This window comes from Polypterus senegalus, chromosome 13 (genome assembly GCF_016835505.1).
Source record: "Polypterus senegalus isolate Bchr_013 chromosome 13, ASM1683550v1, whole genome shotgun sequence".
Taxonomy (NCBI): Eukaryota; Metazoa; Chordata; class Cladistia; order Polypteriformes; family Polypteridae; genus Polypterus; species Polypterus senegalus.
In genome coordinates, this window is record NC_053166.1 from 69,923,077 (window position 1) to 69,950,350 (window position 27,274).

The following is a 27,274-nucleotide window of genomic DNA, read 5'->3' on the forward strand; positions in this document are numbered from 1 at the left end:
CAAGCCCACCCTTACGGGTTAGGACTAAATCATGTTTGATTTGTTGGAGTGATTCATAGACTAGTTGGTCTGAGTTGCTGGGCATGTCACATTACATCATTGGCTTCAAGGACACACGCTGCTTACTGCCTCCAACTCACTAAGATTATGTAAATGAATACTATGACTGAAAATCACTGTAGAAGCCATGTAATGTGACATGGTCTTAAGTAACGTGGAATGCTTAGGTAACACTCTAATGCAGGTGATGAGTTTGGCAAATAAAATGATCACTTCAGTCCCTGCAGTCCTCTTCTGACAGGAGGTATATTTTAGCATCTAACCCAATTCTTTAAAGCCATTATAAACAGCACCATCTACAATATGAACTTTACAGCTGATGGAATCTAAAACAGTAGCCTTGACCCCACATATACAGTTGAAGTCAGAAGTTTACATATACTTAGGGTGAATTCTTTAAAACTCACTTTATACCCCTCAACAGATTTACTACTAACAAATTATACATTTGGCATATAATTTAAGACACCTGCTTAGTACAGGGCAAAAGTAATTTTTTCCTGCAATGTTCACAGACAGATTTAACTTTTTATTGACTATATCACAATTCCAGTGGGTCTCAAGTTTACCTACACTTTGTTAACTGTTCTTTACACAGCTTGCAAAATTCCAGAAAAAGATGTGAAGCCTTAAGGCAATTAGATGATTAGCTTCTGAGAGCCAATTAGCCTAACTGGAGTCAACATGTGTATATATGTTAAGGTTTACAATCAAACTCATTGCCTCCTTGCTTGACATAATGAGAACATCAAAGGAAATCAGCCAAGACCTATTGACCTCCACAAATCTGGTTCATTCTTGGGAATAATTTCCAAATGCCTGAAGGATCCATGTTCACAAACAATAATACATAAGAATAAACATAACAGCATGGGACCACACAGCCATCATACCATTCCGGAAGGAAACACATCCCGTCTCCTAGAGATGAACGTACTATGGTATGAAAATTCAAATCAATCCAAGAACATCATCACAGAACCTTGTGAAGATGCTGGAAGAAACAGGTAGACAAGTATCTGTATCCACAATAGAATGAGTCCTATATCAACATAACTTGAAAGGCTGCTCAGCAAGAAAGAAGTCACTGCTCTAAAGATGCCATAAAAAAGACAGGCTTCAGTTGCAATGGCATATGGGGACAAAGATCTTACCGTCTGGAGAAATGTCCTCTGGTCTGATTAATCCAAGATCGAACTGTTTGGCCATAATGACCATCGTTATGTTTGAAGGAAAAAGGGTGAGGCTTGTAAGCCAAAGAACACTATTCCAACAGTCAAGCATGGGGGTGGGAGCATCATGCTGTGGGGGTGATTTCATGCAGGAGAGACTGGTGCACGTCACAAAATAGATTGTGCACCAACATCTCAAGAGCTCAGCAAGGAAGTTGAAGCTCAGATGAAGCTGGGTCTTCTAAATGGGCATTGACCCCAAGCATACCTCCAAAGTTTTGGCAAAATGGCTTAATAAGGACAAGGAGGTCAAGGTATTGGAGAGGCTTTCACACAGAAATGAAAACGTGTGTGTGAGCAAGGAGGCCTGAGAACCTGCCTCAGTTAAACCAGTTCTGTCTGAATGAATGGGCCAAATTTTTGTGGAAGGAATGTTTTGCTCAAGTTAAACAATTTAAAGGCCGTGGAATGGGACCCGGACACAGACAGGCGGACATTGTTTCTGCACCCAACACACTCATTTATTATCACCACCACTATATACAATATATACAAACTTTAGTGCACGTCCCAGTGCCTCCAGCACCGATCCCCCAAAGTCCAGGCCTTTCACAGTCGAAAATGCCTGTCTTCTGGCCGCCTCCAGTCTTCTCTCCAGCTCTGTCCTCTTCCACCCGACTTCCGCCTTCTCCTTACCTGCCGGCCGGGAGCCAATAAGCACGTCCACTCCGGGCACGTGTTCTGCTGGGTCTTGCAAAGGCTCTTGGGATTTGGAGTTTCTTTGTTTAGAGGGCCGGGGTGGCGCCACTGGCCGACTGCGATCCGTCTTTTCTATTTTATCAGCGGATCGTTCAGTCACGTCCCGTCCCTCATTACCTTTAATTATTGCTGCCGTTGCTTTGCCTGCCTCCCCCTTCCCCTTCAGGGAGCTCGAATCCATCGAGGAAATGCTGACCTTACCTCCGGACTGTTGTCGACCTTCTCCTTCCCATAGTCCATTTGGCGAAATCACGTGCCCACTTTCGGCGAATGGAAGGCGACCCTCATGGTCATATGATCGACTGTAGTCCTTTAGAAGTTCCCAGCCTGCTCCGGGATAGGTCACATGACTCTCTCTGTCGAATAGGATCCCCCATTTTCGACTCCTAGATGGGCTAGCCTCTTTGTCATCGCGGCCAACTTGCCTAGGTGGGAAGTACTTCTCCGACTCATCATCAGAAACGAAAAGACAGGCCTCTGAAAAATAGGAATAATAATTTCCCGGTGCATCGGGCGTTTTTCCAGCACATGCCTCTCTATTTAAAGGACGTTTTCCCAGTCCATTTAGGCAGTTCGGCGTGTCCAATGTCTGGCGGCCTTCCTGCTGCCGTAACGCATGGGCCCTTTCAGCTTCAATCAATGCCCGGTCTTCCTCACTTCCCGTCAGGAAGGTCCACGTAATCGCAGCATCATCTAGGGCCTGTTTCCTTGGGCGATCCTCATTCTTCCTCCCAGATTTTTTCCCCCATGGTGTACCGAGGTATAGACAGGCTTTCAGTTGTAGCGCTCTTTGTACAGTAGAGGGTAGCGTTTTTACCTCTGTGCGTTCGAGCGGGACCTTCTTAGGATCGTCTGCGTACACAAATTTTGTTTTGAATTCAGGTCCTCTGCCAACAGACGGCCAGAGAATCCTGCCGGCTACGCCAGTGTCGCAGTAGGGGGCGCTCATACGGCAAAAGCCACCACGTGACCTCGCGCGATGGAGGCCAGGAAGATGGTCAGAGAGGATCCTTCGGTGAGGTCAGTAGCTCCCCGACGGATCCGAGCTTCCTGAAAGTGAAGGGGACGGCGGGCGAAGCAGCACCACAATGAAGCAGGAATAAAGAGAAGCGGGAAGTGACTGAACGGTCTGCCGACAAATTAAAAGAGGCAGATCGCATTCCACCGCTGCAGGCTACCTGATCCTCTTCGGACTCCATGTCCCAGAAGCCTCCATGAAGCCCAGCAGAGCACGTGCCAGGAGCGGACGTGCTCATTGGCTCCCGGCTGGCAGGTGAGACGAATGCGGAAGCGAACTTACCTCCGGCCGAAATAACTAATTATGGACTTACGGGAGCTCGAGAAATACCTCGAGCCCGTGTATTCTGTCTTCCAGGGGTTGAAGGAGCTGAGCTGGGTGGTCTGGAAGCTGGAGGATTGGATTATTGATTGTGTTTATTGTAGTATTGTGATTAATTTATGAGTAGTGTGGAGTGGAGGGTGCTTGTACGTTATTATTATAATACAAAGAATAATTGTGGCACTTTTACCAGGTGTTTGGCGTGGTACCTTAGGGTTCAAGGGAGCACTAGCGCCCCCTACTGCGACATGAAGCCCAGCAGAGCACGTGCCAGGAGCAGACGTGCTCATTGGCTCCCGGCTGGCAGGTGAGACGAATGCGGAAGCGAACTTACCTCCGGCCGAAATAACTAATTATGGACTTACGGGAGCTCGAGAAATACCTCGAGCCCGTGTATTCTGTCTTCCAGGGGTTGAAGGAGCTGAGCTGGGTGGTCTGGAAGCTGGAGGATTGGATTATTCATTGTGTTTATTGTAGTATTGTGATTAATTTATGAGTAGTGTGGAGTGGAGGGTGCTTGCACGTTATTATTATAATACAAAGAATAATTGTGGCACTTTTACCAGGTGTTTGGCGTGGTACCTTAGGGTTCAAGGGAGCACTAGCGCCCCCTACTGCGACAAGGCAATGCTACAAAGTATTAAAGTGTATGTAAACCTGTGACCCACTGGAACTGTGATATAATCAAAAAAAGTGAAAAACTCTTGATTGTGAACATTGTTGGAAAAAATTACTTTTGCCCTGCACAAAGTACAGTACAGCAGATGTCTTGAATGATATGCCAAATTTAAATTTATAGTTTGTTAATATAAAATCTATGAAAGCTCTGAACCGCACAGTGAAAAAAAATTATGGGATAACCCTTATCTCATACGTACGTGAAAATATCTCGTACGTACAAGATACTTTCACTTACGTACAAGATGTTTTCACGTATGTACGCGATAAACTTAGACAATAAAAATCCGCCGCAACACGATTTAGATCTCTGCTGTACTTTTAAAGATCGCAGTTCGTTTTGCACAATGCAACGGGTGACCCAATGTGCCAGGTTTGCCAGTGGATTTCACTAGGATATTCAAGTTTGGCTTTTTAGCAAGGGTACATTTCTTGTCTGAAAACGGCGGGAGTTAAAGTAGCCCGATTTGGATTTAACTCTTTAGATGCACGTTAAATCCCACAGTTTATTGGTGCAGATAAGTGATCGAGTGTGCCAGGTTTACCAGAGAATTAAATTTGTGAACCCGCATTGAACTAGGTAAACTTCACACGCAATAAATACGTGAAATATGAATTCCTTTTGTAGCTTGTGCGAATAACAACCTGCGGGCTAGAAAGTAAATGGCTAACTAATGTAATTTCCTTTTACTGTAAATTAGTGCATTGGTTAGCGGTGCTGCTTCGCAGATTTAACGATCTGGGCTTGAATGCATAGCCTGATTTTATAAACTTGCCAATATTAATTTCTGTGGACTGTAACTGTATGAGGAAAACATCAGACTGTTCAGTGATATGTCCTGTTTCCAGAAAATTATGTACAGTAGCACGCGATGGCATTTGGTGCTCATCTGAAAGAATGCGGTGCACACTCAGTATTGGCAGGTGTGACCTTAAAAGTGCCTGGTGCGCAGGCTATGGTAAGTGGTAAGTTGTACGCACAAAATTGTTTCCCAGGAAGAAAAAAAAAACACCAGATCTCTTCAGTTGCTCCGTACGAGCGTGCAGACGAATACCTGTAAACATAAAGCACGTAACTAAACCGTTACCCTCCCACAAGCCTAATCTTAACCATAGTGTAACGGGGTATACGATGGGCATTTTGTGTTTGACATTCTGGGCATTACCTGACGTAGGTACTGCAAGCTGCTGTTAAACCCAACTCTAACCATCCCACACTCCTTTAATAAATAAAAGCCCATCCGTCTGCTTTTTTATATCACTGCGCTACAAGAGCTGGAAGTGACGTCAAACTGAAGCGCCAAAGCCTTGGTAAGGTCGTAATTAGGAAGCCCCGAAGCACACTTTTGTAATATTTTAATCTAAGTTTATCTCGCGTACACGTGAGCATTACATAAAGTATCGTGAACGTACGTGAAAACATCTCGTATGTACGAGATATTTTCACGTACGTACAAGATATTTTCATGTACGTACGAGATAAGGGTTCTCTCATAATTTTTTTCACTGTGCGGTTCAGAGCTTCCGTAGAAATCTGTGGAGGGGTTATAAAGAAGTTTAAAAGAATTCACACCAAGTGTATGTAAACTTCTGACTTCAACTATACTTACTGTATGTTAGGTCATTAGTCTTATATATAGAGCATTCACACTGAAAATAAAACACAATATGGTAATATATCAAAAATTGTCATACAAAACAGGTCCCTACAATGAGACTGATGTAACATTTAAATCCACAGCCTTGAGGTCTGAAAGTGTCTAGGCCATATTTTAACAAAGTACCATAGACTTCCAGGTCACCATTCAAACAATAATAAAACAAACTCTAGGTTAAAATATTTGAATAACATCTAGGTTTAGAAATTCCTAAGAGAAAGGAAAACAATCTGATACTTTCTACCAGTTCTGCAAAGGTTGTTTTTGTGCAGCAGAATGTTATGATAAAAGTTCCAGTCTAGAATGATAGCTAATCCCTTTCCTTCCAAATTACCTTGTGCAGCGAATATGCTTTAAGAATTAACATTTTCATGGTTTTCTGTGTTGTAGCATATCAGAAATGTAATATGAATTAAGTGTAATAAAATATAATAATATATATATATATATATATATATATATATAAATAAATATAAATATATATATATATATATATATATATATAAATAAATATATATATATATATATATATATAAATAAATATATATATATATATATATATATATATATATATATATATATATATATATATATACACACACACATACATATACACATACATACTGAGTACCAGAGGTGGGTAGTAATGGGTTACATTTATTTGAGTAACTTTAAAAAAAAAAATTGTACTTCCAAGAGTAGTTTTACTGTACCATACTTTTTACTTTTACTTGAGAACATTTGTGAAGAAGAAACGCTACTCTTACTCCACTACATTGGGCAACACTCGAATAATTACTTTTTTCCATTAGATAAAGTCTGACAGACAATTTTCAATCTGCTCTGTGTAGCGTATGCTTTCAAGTTGCGCACACGCCTTCCACTGTGTCTCCAGTTCTGACGCGAGGTTTTGGATGTTCCCCAAATCAAGGAGCTGCAGCTTTGAGGACAGATGTTGCATTTTTCGTTTGAAAGCATTAGCTGAGCTAATCATATTGACCATGGTTTTCTCTTTTCCTTGCAGCTGTAAATTAAGATCATTCAACATGCTGGTTAGATCGGAAAAAAAATGCCAAGTCTCAACGAAGGCATCTTTTATCATCTCTCCATCTTGGAAGGACTTCTTATGCTTAATGATCGAGTGACTCACCCGGAATAATGCTTCGGTGTGTCTGCCTTTGCTTTTGAATTCAGCCGAGTGAAAAATGATGGCTGTCCAATTAACTGTGACTTTAGTTCCTTCTCCTTTCTCTTTCTCAGATTGCTTTTTGTAAGAAAGTCAGTTTCGTAGTTTTTATGAACAGTACCTTTCCACATTTTCCTTCTTTGGAATAGCAATGACAGATTGACAGATCAGACAAACGCACTTCGATTGTGAAATTGTGAGAGAAAAAAATCCTTTTCCAATTCCACATCCAGCCCATAACCAACAAATTTTTGTAAATCCCTTCTTTAGTCGATATAAATTGGAAGGCTAACTAGATCACTTAGATAGCCGGAGTTTTGCAGTAGCTCGCGTGTTTGATCGTGCGTGCAGGATGACCAGTGTGTTAGAGGAAAAGAGATCTCAGACTGGCCACCCTGTATGTCAATCAAGTGGCAAATGTCTTAGGGAGGATATATGATAGACTAACATTTAAAAAAAATTTTTTTTGAATGCAACGCTATCTACCTGCAGTACCTTTCCAATCTACTGGTCGATCGCGATCGACGTATTGGGCACCCCTGGTCTAGGGAATGAAAACAGTTTATTTATATGAATATTCAAACAGAGGTGTTTTCATCCTTCTCTAACTTAAGTTGAACCTGTTGTTAACATTTAAAAATATAATTAAAAAAAGTCTTATTTATCACATCCCAGATTGCTCAAACCAGAAATATTTAGCATCCATGTTGCTTACATTTATTACTGAGGTTAGGGTGTGCAGTAACAAAATAACAACTTTAGGAATCTAGTGGACTATTATACACCAGCTAGTAAACAATACCTAAACATCCATCCATTTATCCCCATCCTGCTTATCCAGTTCAGGGCTGAGTGGAGTTAATGCTTAATCCTAGCAGCTTTGGGCACAATGTGGGAACCATCCCTGGATGGGATGAAGAAATTATCTCCATTATTTAGGATACCCAACTCTTGTCAAAATTTCACAACATTGTAAATTTAAAGAGAAGAGGAGATTGCTTTTGGTTACTCCCAGAAGAAAATTTAAATTTTTAATTTATTCTGAATTTTTATTTTAAGAAGCAGGATTAATCCTCACAATAATGACTTTTCAGAACTGACTGCTGCACATTTCTGAGAATATTTTCTGAAAAAGTATGTCATATTTTATCATATTTGAGATATACAGTGCATCCGGAAAGTATTCACAGCACATCACTTTTTCCACATTTTGTTATGTTACAGCCTTATTCCAAAATGGATTAAATTCATTTTTTTCCTCAGAATTCTACACACAACACCCCATAATGACAATGTGAAAAAGTTTACTTGAGGTTTTGCAAATTTATTAAAAATAAAAACTGAGAAATCACATGTACATAAGTATTCACAGCCTTTGCTCAATACTTTGTCGATGCACCTTTGGCAGCAATTACAGCCTCAAGTCTTTTTGAATATGATGTCACAAGTTTGGCACACCTATTCTTGGCCAGTTTGGACCATTCGCAGCACCTCTCAACCTCCATCAGTCTGGATGGGAAGCGTTGGTGCACAGCCATTTTAAGATCTCTCCAGAGATGTTCAATCGGATTCAAGTCTGGGCTCTGGCTGGGCCACTCAAGGACATTCACAGAGTTGTCCTGAAGCCACTCTTTGATATCTTGGCTGTGTGCTTAGGGTCGTTGTCCTGCTGAAAGATGAACCGTCGCCCCAGTCTGAGGTCAAGAGCACTCTGGAGCAGGTTTTCATCCAGGATATCTCTGTACATTGCTGCAGTCATCGTTCCCTTTATCCTTACTAGTCTCCCAGTTCTTGCCGCTGAAAACATCCCCACAGCATGATGCTGCCACCACCATGCCTTACTATAGGGATGGTATTGGCCTGGTGATGAGCGGTGCCTGGTTTCCTCCAAACGTGACGCCTGACATTCACACCAAAGAGTTCAATCTTTGTCTCATCAGACCAGAGAATTTTGTTTCTCATGGTCTGAGAGTCCTTCAGGTGCCTTTTGGCAAACTCCACGCGGGCTGCCATGTGCCTTTTACTAAGGAGTGGCTTTCGTCTGGCCACTCTACCATATAGGCCTGATTGGTGGATTGCTGCAGAGATGGTTGTCCTTCTGGAAGGTTCTCCTCTCTCCACAAAGGACCTCTGGAGCTCTGACAGAGTGACCATCGGGTTCTTGGTCACCTCCCTGACTAAGGCCCTTCTCCCCCGATCGCTCAGTTTAGATAGCCAGCCAGCTCTAGGAAGAGTTCTGGTGGTTTCGAACTTCTTCCACTTACGGATGATGGAGGCCACTGTGCTCACTGGGACCTTCAAAGCAGCAGATATTTTTCTGTAACCTTCCCCAGATTTGTGCCTTGAGTTAATCCTGTCTCGGAGGTCTACAGACAATTCCTTTGACTTCATGCTTGGTTTGTGCTCCGACATGAACTGTCAACTGTGGGACCTTACATAGACAGGTGTGTGCCTTTCCAAATATTGTCCAATCAACTGAATGTACTACAGGTGGACTCCAATTAAGCTGCAGAAACATCTCAAGGATGATCGGGGAAACAGGATGTACCTGAGCTCAATTTTGAGCTTCATGGCAAAGGCTGTGAATACTTATGTACATGTGCTTTCTCAATTTTTTTATTTTTAATAAATTTGCAAAAATCTCAAGTAAACGTTTTTCACGTTGTCATTATGGGGTGTTGTGTGTAGAATTCTGAGGAAAAAATGAATTTAATCCATTTTGGAATAAGGCTGTAACATAACAAAATGTGGAAAAAGTGATTCACTGTGAATACTTTCCGGATGCACTGTATTATTTCCAGCACAGAATAGAAAACCAAATAAGTCTCTTAAATCTTTTTGTTTTTAGCTTCAGCTCAACAAACCTAACAAGAAATACTAACTGACTGCTAAGAAAACAACTTAAGTTCCTTTTACCGAAAGGCTTAGCCTTCTTGGGGTTGGAAGCGGATCTGAATGGTGTACTAAAGGTTTGTGGCTAAGTATTTATCATTATGAATAGCGTATTCACTGACATGCATTTGAGAACTAAACACTACCTTGAATGTGAACTTGGAGAACAACAGGGATGAACAGAAAGCAACAAGGAACCAAAATGTGTGTTAATCTGTTTTTACTGTTCGAAGAAGGTACACAAATTCAGTGTTTACTAGGGCTGCAGTTCAATTCAAAAATGTAACTGCAATAATCACACAATTAAAATTTGTAATCAAAATTAACTGCCTATTAATAGAAATTTCACATATTTCCTCCATGTATTATAATATTGGTTTGTAAAGCAGAAATAAATCAATTACTTTCTCATTCAAAAAAGTTATAATAACCACTTTCCTAGGTACTGTATATTAAATTATTCCAGTTAGTTTATTGAAAAGTTTTATGTAAGAGAAACAACTGAATAAATGATGAAACACTGATAAGTCAATAGCTCAAAGTAAGTTTTTTTTCATTTTGAGCCAAATCATAATACAAATTAGTCTAGCATTTTGATTGTTTCTGCCAATAATGCAGTCGTTAAAATGATATGAAGATGAATAATAAGATATTATTGATTTTCTGACTATTAAGCAATTAGCTGAATGAGTTACACATTTTTCAAGTCAAAGTTATTTCTTCACAAAGATAATATAATGTTTATGCATTTGCCCTGTGAAATTATATTTCAAAGTCCAGCGTTTCCTGTAAATTAAAAAAAAAATGCTCACATTGACATTTTATACTGGAATTCACGGGGCACAGTTACAGTCAAAAAAAAAAAAAAAATCTCAAAGTCAAAGAGAAGTGATGAACACAAAGCTATGTCTGGTGGTAACTGACACAACAGCTACCTTCTTGGTAAGGACTGAGAGTAGATCCCTTACTTTACTATTTACAGACACTTTCTTAATGTCTGAACATAGAATATAACCAAACTTCCATGCAATGACTGCATTGTTTTCTTGAGTTCTTACAATTGGTTCACATGCAAAAATGGCAACATATGTATGGTAAGGGCACAGTGACACTTTGAATGTTTTACCTGGAACTTTTCTGTCTTTATACATATACAGTACATACATATTCCTGCTGAGAAATGTACATTCATTTTTCTAGGTCTCAACCTGAGAAACTGTTCGACATTCCCGGGATTTGTGACACTGATTATCCATTGATGCAATCAGGACATTACATTAAGACATCAGGACATTACATTAAGACAAAGAATTTGTACCTCTGTCATGAAAATGTTTATAAGTAACTCGTAACACATCTGATTCATTTATGTAATCTTTTAGGTTATAATTAGTTAACACTGTATTTGTGTTGTTCAGTGTTTAATAAAAAGAAAATAATACTAGTGTAGAAAATATGACTGGCCCATATAACAATTAAACTGTTTTTAATCATTAAATATACTGTACTTTTAGCTATTCAAGATCAAATTATTGTCACGTGTATAGAATAAAGTGACATGTTTATTTGTACGTCTGACCAATAAGTAACACGCTTACACTTTTTCAAAGCCTCACTCACTCCCACACTGCAAACGTATGTACAAAGTAATTAGGTTTTGAATGGACATACCTGCTTCTCCTGAGGGGCGGAGCTTACTTGAATCAGAGCAGGAAGTAAGAGGACAGGAAACAGGAAGAAATGGACAGGAAATAAAAAGGCACCATTAGATCAGGCAGAAAAGGCATGAGTATAGGGAGCTGAATGAATTATAGGGCAGAAGAAGATGGACAAGCAGCTAATGTACACACTAAAAAGCTCAAGAGATCTTAGCAGTGTGGTGAAGTGGGTAGGAAACTAGACTGGAAACCATTGAGCTCACTGTTCAGTTCCTATTAGTGACTTAGGCGGTCATCATAAAGATATCAAATTAATCTTAAAACTGACAATGTAAATCAATTTTCGTTTCTGTTCTACATAAACCTTTGAGTTAACCTTATAACTGATTTAATGGAGGATTTTACCATTATGATATATACATTGTTATATTTTTTACTTGAATTACCTGCTTTTCAGAAAAAATAAAAATAAAAAAGCAAACAAAAAAACATCACTGTGCTGACATGGCCTAGTCATTTTGCTTTAGCATGAACTTGTATTTATTAGACCTTTTTCTCCAATAATTCTAGTGAGATTAAAAAAAATATATACACATTGAACACCTCCTTTTATTACATATCTTTCAACCTTTCATCACATATCAGTGCTACTAACAGAAAGACAAAGCCATCATTGTCATGCACTGATCTGACATTTCATTCATACACTAAACAGTTGAGAAAACAATGAAAATAAAACATCTTCCATCCAAATGAATTTGTCAACATTTGCCTATGGAGTGGTCCTTTTCAGAATGTAGCTAACCTGAGATAGTTGCAATTTGGACAAAAATTTATATATACAGTATATATGTAATTGATTTTCATATATTGCAGTGTTTCTCTGTATTTTAATTATTCATATTATAATTCCAATTACTGTATACCACATTGGGCTCATAAACTGAAGTCCACTTGTGAATAAAATTGAACTAGCAAACGACAATTGCAAGTTAGTATAATACAGTTACTTTTACTAAAATAAGCATAAATACTAGTATGTGTAAAATTATTTTTTTAAAACAGCAATTATTTTATTTTAAATAAAATAAATTTTAAATTATTTTATGTTATTAAAACAGCAATATACTGTAAATCAAAGTAGCAAATGGAAACTCAAGGTCACAGTTGGAGCATGTACATGTCTAGAATGTACTGATCTATTGTTATCAAATTGGGAAACTAAGATTGACAACAAAAAAGGTAATAGGGAAGACATGAAGAAGGCTGACTGCATTTACCTGAAGAGCCAGAGGGTGGTGGCCCCCCGGACTGTTGCCATACAGTGGCCTCAGCTGCCATCCTGCGGATGTAGATATCATCAACACACATGAGGATGTTCTCTGGTTTGATGTCCGTGTGAATGATTTTACATTTAGTGTGCAAATAATCCAGGCCTTGCAAAACCTGCAAGAAAAGTACAGTTAAGTACATTTAAAGACATCCATCCATCCTTTATCCAACCCGCTATATCCTAACTACAGGGTCACGGGGGTCTGCTGGAGCCAATCCCAGCCAACACAGGGAGCAAGGCAGAAAAAAAAAAAACCCGGGCAGGGCGCCACCTCACCGCAGGGCAAACACACACACTAGGGACAAGTTAGAATCGCCAATGCACCTAACCTGCATGTCTTTGGACTGTGGGAGGAAACTGGAGTACCCGGAGAAAACCCACGCAGACACGGGGAGAACATGCAAACTCCACTCAGGAAGGACCCAGGAAGCTAACCCGGGTCTCCTAACTGCGAGGCAGCAGTACTACCCACTGCGCCATTGTGCCGCCCCACATTTAAAGACAGCTGGATTCAAAATTATTTGTGGTATGTTCCAATATAATGGAATTCTTATATACTTTCACGCTGTGCATAAAATATACATGAAGTATTACCACATACACAACTACAGTACAAAGTAAAGAGGTGCACCTCCCCCTTACTTGTGTTGTTGCTTCTCACTCATATAAGGATGGGATGAATACACAGTGACAAAAAACAAATCCTACTCCTTCATCCAGCTTTGCCAGCAGTGATCAAATGATCCTGATTAATTCACAGATTAAACATAAACTTCACGAACCAATGTAAAGGTCACAGTAATTTTGGCAATGGCTCAGGAAGTTAAATCCGCCTTCTCAGCTCATTCATTGGCCAAGTGTCCAGCTTAATCATTGGCTACAATTGTGCTTCATGTGATATCAACAAAAAACATGTACTGAGAGACATATAAAACTAAAGATTCAAAGTTAAAGAAAAAAAATTAGAGTGAAAACATTATCAGAAAGAGAATATGCCTACTATCTGTGCATATCTGAGATGGTTCAAAAAGCAGGTCAATTCACCCTATGCACAGATTGTCACAAAATAATATAAATATACGATGTAATGACCAGAGGCGAGTTTACAATTCAAATGCTTGTTCACACCTTAGCGAGTTCCATCTTTGTTCACAAGATAATTTTCTTGAAGTGGTTTATTTAACAATATTTCTGTCTATTATATTAAAAAAGTGTCTGCATTATTCAGCCTTGACCATTTCCCTCCACACTGCTTGCCCAATCATTACTCCTACTGCACACATCCTCTCTCCTTACTATCCTATGACACTCTCAGTGCTAACTCACCTGTCAACAGGGCCGGTTATATTAGCAAGGCAGAAAAGTAAATTATCTATTCATGAACGTTAAATTTTAGTTCACGACAGAAAAAGGGCAGCGAGAGCTCATAATGAACATAGAAAAAAAGAAAATGAACAAAAAAGAGCTGCATATCATAAAAATCAAGAACAATGAGCCATTCAATAAATGAAAATGAGAAAAATATCCCAAGCAATATGTGAACAGGAATACAAAAAAAACTATGTTTATAGAATATAAGAGAATAATGTAATTCATAACATTGTTTTGGATGAGACATTATTGTAATTTAATTTTTTATTTACTTTTTACTACATTTTATTATTCATTGGTATTCCTATCTATAATAACTAAGCACCAAACGGTCTTCCTCTTGCACCCCGTATACTCTTCTATATACCATCTCTTTTAATACAATCGCTTTCTCCAAAGGATAAGAGCCCCAACGCTCTTTGAGTGACTCAGCCGCGAGTTAGCACGCACCTACCCCCGAGGGTTGGCGAGAAAAGCGAGCAGGGGGCAGAGCCCCCTAGTTATTAAAAATGAAGTCTTTGGGACATTATGAGCATATAAGGTCAGTAGGAACAAGACAGAATCCATGTGTGTAAATGAGGGGGAGGTCAGTTGAATGGTGAGGATGCAGGGAGTAAAGCTGGAGAAGGTGGGTGAGTTTAAATACATGGGATCAACAGTACAGAGTAATGGGGATTGTGGAAGAGAGGTGAACAAGACAGTGCAGGCAGGGTGGAATGGGTGGAGAAGAGTGTCAGGAGTAATTTGTGACAGACAGGTATCAGCAAGAGTGAAAGGGAAGGTCTACAGGATGGTAGTGAGACCAGCTGTGTTATATGGGCTGGAGACGGTGGCACTGACCAGAAAGCAGGAGACAGAGCTGGAGGTGGCAGAGTTAAAGATGCTAAGATTTGCATTGGGTGTGACAAGGATGGATCGGATTAGAAATGAGTACATTAGAGGGTCAGCTCAAGCTGGACTTTGGGAGCCAAAGTCAGAGAGGCGAGATTGTGTTGGTTTGGACGTGTGCAGAGGAGAGATCCTGGGTATATTGGGAGAAGGATACTAAGGATAGAGCTGCCAGGGAAGAGGGAAAAAAGGAAGGCCTAAGCGAAGGTTTATGGATGTGGTGAGAGAGGACATGCAGGTGATGGGTGTAACAGAACAAGATGTAGAGAACAGAAAGATATGGAAGAAGATGATCCGCTGTGGCAACCCCTAACGGGAGCAGCCGAAAGAAGAAGAAGAAGTGGACAACTTGCTTTGTGGACTATTGGACACAAGTAATGTAAGATTTCTTTCTTAGATAATTTTTTTATATTGTTTGCTAAGTTCCTGATATAATAGGCATCTCTGTTCTGCACAAAGCATAAGATTAAAAACTTTACTTAACCATTACTAGATTATATATTTATTAGATTATTTATTTATAAAAGCACATTTAAAACAACAGAAGTTGCACCAAAATGCTGTACAAAGAAGCATTCAAATAAACACAAAACAAACAATAATACAGAAGTGGATAAAACAACCAATTAAAACCTCCCATCATACAGTGAAAGACATAAGAAGCAAGTTGGTTTTAAGCCAACTTTTAAAAACCTTGATAGAGGATGATGTGGTCATTCAAAATCTAGGAGCAATCACTGAGAAAGCTCTGTCTCCCCTAGACTTCAGTTGAGATCTCAGAACTATAAGGAGTAGTTGTTCAGATGACCTTAACATTCTCTGTGCCACATAGGGGTGAAGGAGGTCGCAGATGTATTTTGGAATGAGACCATGCAAGGCTTTTAAAAAAACAAAAACAACAAAACAAAAACACGAAGATTTTTAAAATCAATGCAACACCTCACTGGTAACCAGTGGAAAGAGGCTAAAATGAGAGAGATATGATCCTTTTTCCAAGATCCAATTAAAAATCTAGTTGCTGTCTCACATATAAGGAACTACAATAATCTAGCCAAGATGTAATAAAGGCATGAATAACTGTTTCCAAGTTCTTCTGTGAAAGAAAAGATTTTAGCTCAGAAATTTGCCTCAATTGGTAAAAACTAGACTCTGCTACCATGGTATTTTTTTCAAAACTTAGTGGTTTCTGACATCATTATGAATCACTGCTGCCAAGAAGCCCGAGTACCAATTTCAACTGCAGATGTGGTGGGACCAAAAATAATGACCTGTGTTTTATTTTTGTTTAATTGTAAGAAATTTTCTTCTATCCAATATTTAATATCCTCAAAGCATTTCAATTTTTATTTATTTTTTTAACAGATGAAGTGATGTCAGGACTAACTTTGAGGTATAGCTGCATATCATCAGCATAACAATGATGCGCGACATCATGTTTTTGAAGGATGGTCCACAGGGGGAGCTGATATAAGGATAATAGAAGAGGAGCCACAATAGAACCTTGTCGGACATCTTGTATGAGAGGAGATAGCCGAGAGAAGTTCCCATCTGTTTTAACAGAAATAGAACAAGGTAGGAATCAAACCATTTCAATGCACATTCTTGAATGCCCACATCATTCTCAAGCTGTTTTAACAGAACCCATGGTCCACAGTGTCAAATGCTGTACTAAGATCCAATAAAACTAAGATTGCAAAAGAGCTAGAGTCCAAAGTTAATAGAATATCGTTTGCCACCTTCATCGAGCTGATTCAGCACTATGAAGTTTTTTTAAAACCTGAGTGATACACATCACATACTGTACATTGTTAGCCTCCAGATATGAAAGTAACTGCAAAGAAACCACTTTCTCCATAATTTTGGACAGAAATGGGAGCTCAGAAATAGGCCCATAAGTTTGAAAGAGCTGAAGGATCAAGAGTAGACTTTTTCAGCAGAGGCCAAACAATTGCACATTTAATGTTGTCTGGCACTTTACCAGATTTTAGACGGTTGTTAATAACAGCCAAAACAATTGGACTAATAGCTCTAAAAGTATCTTTAAATAGGCACAAGGGTAAGATATCTAGCGGATAAATGTAAGGTTTCATATGCAGGATTATATCAGCTAGCTGAGAAGAGGAAATAGGCTGAAAGGAAGTAAAGTAAAAGGGGCTGGTGATGTCCCAAAATGATCAACGCCTGGAAGAGTAATGCTGGATCGAATGGCTTGGATATTATTTATAAAATAATTGAGGAAAAAGATTACAGGGTCTCAGGCATATTCTCAGGGAAGCTGCTTACAGGTGGATTTAAGACAGTCTTTATGGTGCTAAACAGCACCCTAGATCTCAAGGCAGCATTTGCAGTTAGACAAGATAACAAACTTGATTTTGCTGCTTTCACAGCCTTTGGATAAGACTTTCAGCAAGTTCTGAGAATCTCACAAGAGACCTGCAGTTTGTCCTTTTTCCACCTCTACTCAGCCTGCCTGTATTCCTGTCTGACAGCACAAGTGGTGTCATTTAACCAGGGTTGAACACTGTCTTTTACATTGGCTCTCCTTAACTTTAAGGGTGCCACCAGATCCAGAGTATCCTTACAAGTGAGATCTAGAAGCTTAACCATATCCATAATATCCGAACACACAGAGAGGGCTTCAAACACCAAGGGTAAATGAAAGTCAGAGAAGATATCACAGAACTGCCATGCTGTGTCAGCATTTATACTGTGTGAATAGCGCTATGGTTTAGTGAAACTGATGAGTGAACACAAAAAATGTAATTGAAAAATAACGTGATTAAAAATGCCGGCATCAGAGATCTCCAGGTTATTTGCAGAGAGGCCAAATGTTAGAACTAACTTGTATGTCTCCTGATGTGTGGGACTTGACACTACCTGAGTAAAATGAAGAGTCCACAAGACCTAGAAATTATTTAACCAGGGGTTTTGTCAGACAACAGACATGAATGTTCAAATCTCCTAGAATCAGCATTCTATCAGTGCATGACACCATGAAAGGTAAGAACTCTGAGAACTCCTGGACAAAATTCTTATTATATTCATGATGTCTATGAACCAGTGCACAGTATGGGATTTGTAAGATCAATTTTAAACAGCTGAGCCTCAAAACTGGAAAAACTGTCTACAGTCAAAAGTCTACATTCAAAACTATTCAGTAGCTAGCCCACCACCTCGACCAGTGATTTTAGGTGAGCTAAAAAAGTTATAATCAGGAGGAGAAAGATCATGGAGAGAAACAGAGTCGCCAGCACTTAACCAAGTCTCTGACATAAACAGAAAGTCCAGGTTGCAGAAGGTAAAAAAGGCATTTAAAATAAAAAATTTATTGGCTATTGACAGAACAGTCATTAAGGCCATTTTTAATGAGTCGTTTGAAGGCGTTTCATGGTCTGTTTGATTGGTCTTTATCATACTTGAGTATTTAAGTTAACTCCTCCGAACCTCCCACTTCATCCACCGAGAGAAAATCCAAGAGCAGAATAGATGGTGGCAATTAAACTGATGGTCAGGGAACCGGAGGGCATACCCTGGCATATTAAGTTCAAAAACGCGTTAGCCAGCCCCATGGCAGATCGTACACACAACTGAACAAAACCTGAAAAAAGTTGCAACTTGCTCATGGTATGCCTGGTCAGTCAAAAGTGTCAAGAGCAAGAGAGGGCTTGTGCACTACAAACTATATGGAGTAAATAACATAAAAATATTTTTTGGGTCAAGTATTCCTGGATTTAGTTTCCTGGGCCACCCTCAAATCTCCTTCTGGGTCCGAGACATCCTATAAAATCCTAGAGCCACTATGTTATAGGGTCTGATTTTTGTTAAATACAGAAAACACAATGATGGGTGCCAATTAGTTCAGTCTGTTTCAAATTATTTTAGAGATAATTGTGGGTTTTACCATGAAGCGGTATTTTACAGAGATGTACATGTAATTTTACAGATTTTAACTTAGAACAAAAAGCCCATGTTAGGAACAGCTTTCTAAGTAAAGCAAGCTGGGAGTTAAATCTTGAATAAAGAACATCAAAAAGTTTCCCAAACTAGTTTTGTGATTACAACAGATTGATAAAGAATATAAAGAATTCTCATAGAACCAAAGAGAATGCATTTCTGTACAGAACCCATAATTTCTGAAAAAAGTATACAGCAGATTAAATTCCTCCAAGATGATTCTTTTACAATACAGTACACCACATACAGATCAAGAAACTCTTACCAGTAGGTCTTTAATATAAAGCTACCTCACCTGAACACAGAGTTATTACTAGATCTTTTTGAGGCAAGTTTTGCTTCAGCCATTCTATTTCTATCTAGGGAGCAGTAGGTGTAAGGAAGGAACCAGTGCTGGATGGGGCTCTAATCCATCTCAGCCCACTGAGACTCATCCATGCACCCTGACTCATTCACACTGGGCCAATTTACAACTGGGGTGGTAATAACACAATTTTAAACAAAGTCTTATTGGTAATGTCTACACTGTAATAATTCCATCAAGTAATTATTTTTACCTGCCGCAGGATGCTCTTCACACAAGGAATTGGCAGCCCCATATAGTTGGACTTGATAATCCATTTCAGTAGCTGATGGCCTAGTACTTCAAGTACCATACAGACATCTGTGCACAAAAGTCAAGGTCTAGAAAATTCTGTACCATGAAAACAAGACATGTGAATAAAAATGAACATTTTCTTTTCCTTGGGGCAAACACCTTTCTTCAAATTGGCCTGAAAGAGCTTTATTGTAAATATAAACCACTTAACAATTTTACATTAATAAAAATAAAAACGCACACAAAAGAATACTGAAATTAAACAAAATGTAATGGCTGTTCTTTGTGCAAAAACATTTTGCTTGGTTGTTGCCCTGGTCCATTTGTTAACATATTCTTTGCTGATTAAATTTATAAAATTCACAGTGTTGTCTAGAATAAAAAGCACTTATACTAGCATACATTCAATTCCACCCGGGGGAGTAAATGCTATCATTAATTTTATTTTAATTTTTTTCATTTTTATTACTATTTAATTTAATATTGTTTCTTTGTATCAGTATACTGCTGCTGGATTATGTGAATTTCCCCTTGGGATTAATAAAGTATCTATCTATCTACAGAAAAACAACTTATACTTAAGAGATGTCCATCAGAATTTATTTTTTTACAATGTAATTTCCAGGTAGGTTTTTGCCCGTGTAGACTCAAAGTGAATAGGATGTATACTCCACCCTGCTGAGAAAAGCAGAAACAGTTACACAAATGTAATGAAAGAAATTAATTGCTTTTAAAATTCAATACGGAACTCAGTCAGTCATTGTCTAACTCACTTAAGTCCTGAACAGGGTTGTGGGGTGTTGCTGGAGATTATTCCAGCTAGCATATTACATCTGGCATTAAATAAAGAAAAGAAGCTTAGTAGGTCCCCCTGAATAGTCGCCTGGTAAAAGACTGTAATTGCAAAGACATTTTCAATTCAGCTATTCCAAATTTGTATGAACACAAAAAACTGGCTACTGCATTTTATTTATGAATTGGCACTATGATTCTGCAATTGATCTGGAAATGTTGTACCAATGATCAACCAAAATGCACCTTTTATGCACCCAAGAAACCATTAACAAGACCTCCACTCCTTCCTCTAAAAACCTCAAACATAGCTTAACTCATTGTTCTTCTCTCAACAACTTACAGCTCTCAACCTGGCTGTAAATTCTGCTGTTCATCAGAGACCTAGTGCTGATAGAGTGTGGCTGTAATAGAAGTGAGGGCAATCCCTTTACTCCAAATGGCAGCTGTGGTAGAATGCAAGGGTAGAAGACTTGTCTGGAACTGGGGATGGACAAGGGTGCCATTAGCCCAACCGTTGCTTGCTGAATGACAGCAAGTGCAAAAGCAGAGAGAGAGAGAGAGAGAGAGAGAGAGAACGTTTGTCTTGTTGACAGTGGCAATGACTGATCACCAGTTGATCGGGAGGTGTCATTTTGGTAGCAATCAATGATACTGTCTGTGTAAAAACTTTGAAGGTAACTTACAGTACTGCCCACAACCACCAGGAGGAGTCCCCAAAATAAAAGAGAGAGCACGCTGAAGATTCTTACAAAATGTCTGGAGAACACCGACCAGGAAAGGAGCAAAATAATGCTTATCTTAAACCATAAGTACAACTACTTTGATTTCAAGAACTATTAGCTGTAATTTAATAGATAGGACAAAACCAGTTAATGCGTTATGCTACTGGTGTCACTGTAACTGAAACGTGGTAACCTTGTGATGGATACATTTTTGGTTATTAAGAGTTTCTCATTCTAAATTCACTAAGAAAGTACAGAGCAGTATTTTACACAAACACAGAGAAACCTCTGCACAAGGGGTGGTAAGCCAGCATAGACAAGCCATAAGCAAATGAACGCCACAGTGCAAACACCTTGAACATATGTATTGAAAGACCAGAATGCATAAGTTATATGTTCTTCAGGAAAAGATCGACCTAAGCCAAGAGATAGAATTAAAGTTACACTAGGTAGTTTCGCCCCCTGCTTGCTTCGCTCGCCAACCCCCTCAGCCTGCGCTACGCCCCAGCCACTTCACGTTGTGAAGAGGGGGGCTGAAAGCACTCCAATGTGACGCGGTCGGTCCTATGAAACCCCCTTTTAATGAATAAAAATGAGTGTGCAAAGGGCATTGTTGACACTTATACATAAAACTGAACATAAATAATCTATTAGGGCTGGGTGATATATCGAGATTTTAAAATATACTGGGATATAAATACAACAGGATATGGATTGAGGCAGTATCGCTGATATAGAGTTTAAATAAAGTTTTGTTTTAACGTTGTGGAAAGACTTTTTTCTTATGCCTCACTGCCTGGTCCAGGATTCACTACATGTACATTCCAGTCAGACGTACCCTTACTGAGCTGATCGCTAAACTAAAACAATTTGTGTTGACAACTGATATGTGGTCAATCCACACCTGCAACCCATATTAAATGTGATTATTCATTTCTTTGAAGAATGGGAGATTAACCGTGTGTGTCTGCATGTCCCTAAAAATCACACTGTGGAGCACATAGCAGAAACTCTGCAAGATACCCTGGAAGCTGGATGAAAAGAGGCTCATTGCTACCTGAAGTGACAATGGGAGCAACAACTACTTTATCCAGCAATTGGTTAGTGCAATTTAAAAAAAAATTAACATTAACTGCTTATGTGTTATATTTATCAAAGCCAGAATTAAGCAGTAAAAAAAACTTTCAATGAAATGTGTGACATAGATTTATTCACTAAAAAAACAAGTGCAAGTTAAAATTGTAAACAATTGAAATGCATGTGTAGCCATGTGTTAATCAGATTTCAATAGGCCTAAGTGAGCTTCCTTTTAACATACAGTCATATGAAAAAGTTTGGGAACCCCTCTCAGCCTGCATAATAATTTACTCTACTTTCAACAAAAAAAGATAACAGTGGTATGTCTTTCATTTTCTAGGAACATCTGAGTACTGGGGTGTTTTCAGAACAAAGATTTTTAGTGAAGCAGTATTTAGTTGTATGAAATTAAATCAAATGTGAAAAACTGGCTGTGTGGCTAGTTCAGGGACTGGGACCCTTGTTAAAGTCAAGGGATGGATGAATTCAACCCAATATCAACAAATTCTTCAGGATAATGTTCAAGCATCAGTCACAAAGTTGAAGTTACGCAGGGATTGGATATTCCAACAAGACAATGACCCAAAACACAGTTCGAAATCTACAAAGGCATTCATACAGAGGGAGAAGTTCAATGTTCTGGAATGGCCGTCACAGTCCCCTGACTTGAACATCATCGAAAATCTATGGGATGATTTGAAGCAGGCTGTCCATGCTCGGCAGCCATCAAATTTAAGTGAACTGGAGAGATTTTGTATGGAAGAATGGTCAAAAATACCTCCATCCAGAATCCAGACACTCATCAAAGGCTATAGGAGGTATCTAGAGGCTGATGTATTTGCAAAAGGAGGCTCAAATAAGTATTGATGTAATATCTCTGTTGGGGTGCCCAAATGTATGCACCTGTCTAATTTTGTTATGATACAGTACATATTGCATATTTTCTGTTAATCCAATAAACTTAATGTTACTGCTGAAATACTACTGTTTCCATAAGGCATGTTATATATTAAAAGGAAGTTGCTACTTTAAAAGCTCAGCCAATGATAAACAAAAATCCAAAGAATATGACTGTAAATGTAAAATATTAAAAAGTAAAAGCATGTTTTATTGCAGAACATGGCATGGATGATGACCAAGAGTAACCTGGCAATTTCTTTCAGCAAAAGAATTGTGGGCTTCTCCTACAGCTGATGGAGGAGGAGGAGGGAGCTGGCTGAATTTCAGATGCAGCTGGGTTTGCCTGCACACCAGCTCATCACAAAAATACCAACACTCAAGGGATCAAGAAAGAAAATGATTGAGGGGGTTCCAGAGCAGGAGGGAGCACTTTCAAAAGTCCTGTCCTCCGACAAAAAATCCAGACATCTTGTCTTACCCGGCAAGATTTAGAGGTACTTGAAGTGGTCCAAAAAGCTGTGAAACCTCTTTAGGAATTCACAGATGCTTTGTACGAGGAGGACTATGTTACCCTTTCATAGGCCCAACCAGTGCTCCAAATTTTCAACTCTACCATCCTGGCACACGATGAAGGAGACATTGAGCTTGACAAATCCATGAAATCTGCCATTGTGGGTTACATGAATAAAACATATGCTGACCCATCATCTAGTGACCTGTTGGACATGGCATCATTTGTTGATCCAAGATTTAAATCCACTTATATTGCAGCTGACAGGATCGAGGCACTAAAGCTCAGAGTTGAATTGGAAATGGAATTGTTGGCCTCTGAGGAGAGCTGCTGCAGCACAAGTGACTCAGCTGAGATCAACTCTATGTCTAAGCCAGCAGACCCGCGAACAGAGGTACCACTTTAAAAGAAAAAAATCCCTTGCAAGCTTTAAAATTCAGACAACAACCCCCACCTGCCCCACAGAATCAAAGTGGCAAACAACTGAGAAGTAACTGTCCAACTACACAGAGTCAGGGCCAGCAGAGCACAAAACAGAACCCAATGCATGATGGAAGGAACATGCAGTCATCTTTCCCACTTTAAGCTGCCTGGCAAAAAAATACTCATGTGTCCCTGCCACCAGTTCACCATCAGAGAATGTGTTTAGTTGAAGTGGCAATATTGTCTTTTGTCACTGGGCATCCTTGAAACCTGAGATGATTGACAGGCTGGTACTTCTACCTCAAAATCTTTATACCAAGATGAAATGCTTAGATAAGGCTACCTCAGCAAAAAATACTTTGCAAGATAAGTGGCTAAACAAGTTAGTGTTGTTACTTGCACAGTTGTGTACAATATTCTGTTAAGGAAAACCTTAACGCACTTGTTATTGGCTACAGTTTATTAACTTGTTTGTTAAACAGTGGAGAGCAAGTAAGGGACAGGTCATATATTTATTTATATTGTTACTATTATTTTATTTTAATATATAATTTTAAATACAATTTCAGAACACTGAGGCCTGCCATTTTTTATTTACATTTAAACATTTTATTTACATTTACACTATGTTCTTAACCTGAAAGCAGATAGTTCTTTTAGGTACTGTGGTCATGTAAGTTAAATATATATTAATTTGTTATGTATTTCAACCTTTATTTTGATTAATAAATACATTCTTGTGATTTCTTATATGGCTTTAGCTTACAAGTGAAAATTTTAGCTACTTCACAAACATATCTAGATATTTGGCCATTCCGCCAAAATATACTGAGATATGATTTTTTGTCAATATTGCCCAGGTCTAGAATCTGTATTCATAGTAGATTTTTTAAGAAGCACTTCTATCAGTTGCACACTCAGACCTCATTTCAATACAACACTGAAAACAAAGATGAATTAACTTTAGTGTCAAGCAAGTGACAAATTTGAAAGTGAATCTAAATGTCAAGGGCATTAGTGAAAAAGGATACGCACTCCATTGACACCAGAGATTCGGAAGTCATCAATGAGCTGTACAACTTTCTCCCGTTTCGGATCAGTAGGATCACTATCTCTCACCTGCACAACAAACAGAAAGCAAGCAGACTTGACTGAACAACAGTGCTCATATTTACTCTGATCATGCACAGTGGATCATGAATGCTTGGCTCTTGAGCACTCTATGAACTTTGTAGCGTGCCAGTCATGCTGGGTAAAAAGTACATGAACATCTCCCAGTTAAATTCATCTAGTCAAGGTAGGAAGCCTACCCTGTCTGGTGCTGCAAGAATATGGCAACTGAGTGGAAATACTCTGGTCAGTAGTGGTACTTGAAAGTAAAGATGTACTTACACATTTCAGAAGTTTTATCTCATCTAGTGCGGTCTCAGTATAATGCTGGGCACTCTTCACTACTTTCAGTGCAACAAAGCGTTTTCGACTGTGAAAGAAAACAAAAAAGTCACCCACACATAAAAAACAGTTACCAAAACTACTTTTGATCAAACAGCAGCTGAACTCTTACATCTGATTAAAACAAGTCTGTCTTACTGGTCATTTCAAAATATATTTTCTCTATGACAAAGTACATTCCAAGCATCAAAATCATTCAGACATGATCCAATGTGACCGGCTGTAAAGCCCTGCAGTGCTCACGGAGGGTTAGACAGACAAGAGAATAGAGCCAACGTCAGTCATGTTTGCTAAAAGTTGTAAGAGGCTATAACAACTGAGGCTGAGGGATGTAAATTCTATAATAGATGTACTTGTTCATCATTAAAAATGACAAGATGAGAAACTCTATGGAAAGGCAGGACAGTTTAATTATTGCAATTTCTTCTTTATTTATTTAAAGCAGGGCATTATTCTCCAAGTTAAGGCATGTTTTTATGCAAATGACCTGAGGAGTTTGTTTTATTTGCCACAGAAGTTTTAGAAGTGTGTTAAAAGGTCAGTGAGAAATCCAGCCTCATCAGCTTCATCCCAGAGGGAGCAGGACTAAGAAACCCAAGACTCCCTCAAATGCTCTTTTGGAACACTGTGAGCAGCTTAGTAACTTTATTACCATGGTTTAATGAAATTCTTTATTTTACTAATCTTCAGTACAGGCTTCTTCTAAGCGCAGCTGTCTCCCATACTTGATAGTCCAAACTGCATTACACATGAAATCTGTGAGTCTAAAATAAAGAGGTCAACAGGACACTGAGCAGTGGAGAGTGCTGGCTTTCATGTCACACCCAACAAGAAAGCACTATCAGGACTGTCCTGAAAATATCTGCCCTCTCAAATTAGGATAGCACAACATTTATTACACTGGGCTACAAAAAAAAAAAGCTTTTAACAAAAACACTTATTTAAAAAAACAATTTTTTTGAAACTGATATATTGTGGAAATGGTTTGCAACAGAGAAATTTTGATTTCAGAAATGGATTCAGCATACCATAATCAAAGTAAACAAATTTTTTTCACAGAAGAATTTTGATGCAGACCTGTGATATTTGAAAAAAAATTCTATGTTTGCATGGTTAGTGAATGTTATGTTTAGCTGAAACTCCAACATTACATATTAAAGTAGTTTTACTGGTAGACTCTATATCCAGGAATGATAAAATGATAAGGGCCTGATTTGTGTCTTCAGCTTATTTGTAGTTAATTTTTTTTGAGTCTGCACATTAAGTCAGCCTGCATTGGTACAAATTGCATGGATTTTACAACCTTTTGGACAAACTCTGCCCACTCAAATTTTCCCTGTTTTTTAAAAGCAGCTAAATACAGCAATGATAAATGCATTGAAAAAAAGATGCAAATGATAAAAATAATTATTAAATTCTGTGCAATCTGCTCTGTGTTTTTGACGTAAGACACAGATCCTAAATATATTTTACAAGAATTGAACTACATAAATTTAAGGTTTAACATTAAAATTTCACAGGTGGCCTCCAAACAATGTGCAGGAACATCTTAACAATCATCAACAGAATGGAATGCACCTGAACAAGTTTCAAGTATCATTGCAAAGGTTCTGAACACTTGTGCCAATGTCATATTTCAATTTTATTTTTAATAAATTTGAAAACACTTTGTCATTTTGATGTATTGAGTGTTGCTTTATGTGGAGAAAAATTAATTTAAATGATTTTAGTAAAAGGCTGAAACACAGCAACACGCGAAGAAAGTGAAAGGATCTGAATACTTCCTGAATCCACTGAATGTTTCTGGGTTGCAAATCCAAATTACCAGGAGAAAACCCCAAAGAACAT

At 38.7% G+C, this 27,274-nt stretch overlaps 1 protein-coding gene across 2 annotated transcripts in view; it reads right to left on the reverse strand.

Annotated features, from left to right (window-relative positions):
- Window positions 1-27,274, reverse strand: part of srpk3 (SRSF protein kinase 3) — a 94,409-nt gene that overhangs the window by 24,258 nt on the left and 42,877 nt on the right. For both annotated transcript variants that reach the window (XM_039774991.1, XM_039774992.1), the window contains exons 5-9: window positions 25,367-25,454; window positions 25,006-25,093; window positions 19,506-19,612; window positions 12,683-12,848; window positions 11,416-11,441 (exon numbers count right to left, since the gene is read on the reverse strand). In XM_039774991.1, coding sequence (XP_039630925.1) covers window positions 11,416-11,441; window positions 12,683-12,848; window positions 19,506-19,612; window positions 25,006-25,093; window positions 25,367-25,454 — 475 coding nt within the window. The remainder of the gene's footprint in view (window positions 1-11,415; window positions 11,442-12,682; window positions 12,849-19,505; window positions 19,613-25,005; window positions 25,094-25,366; window positions 25,455-27,274) is intronic.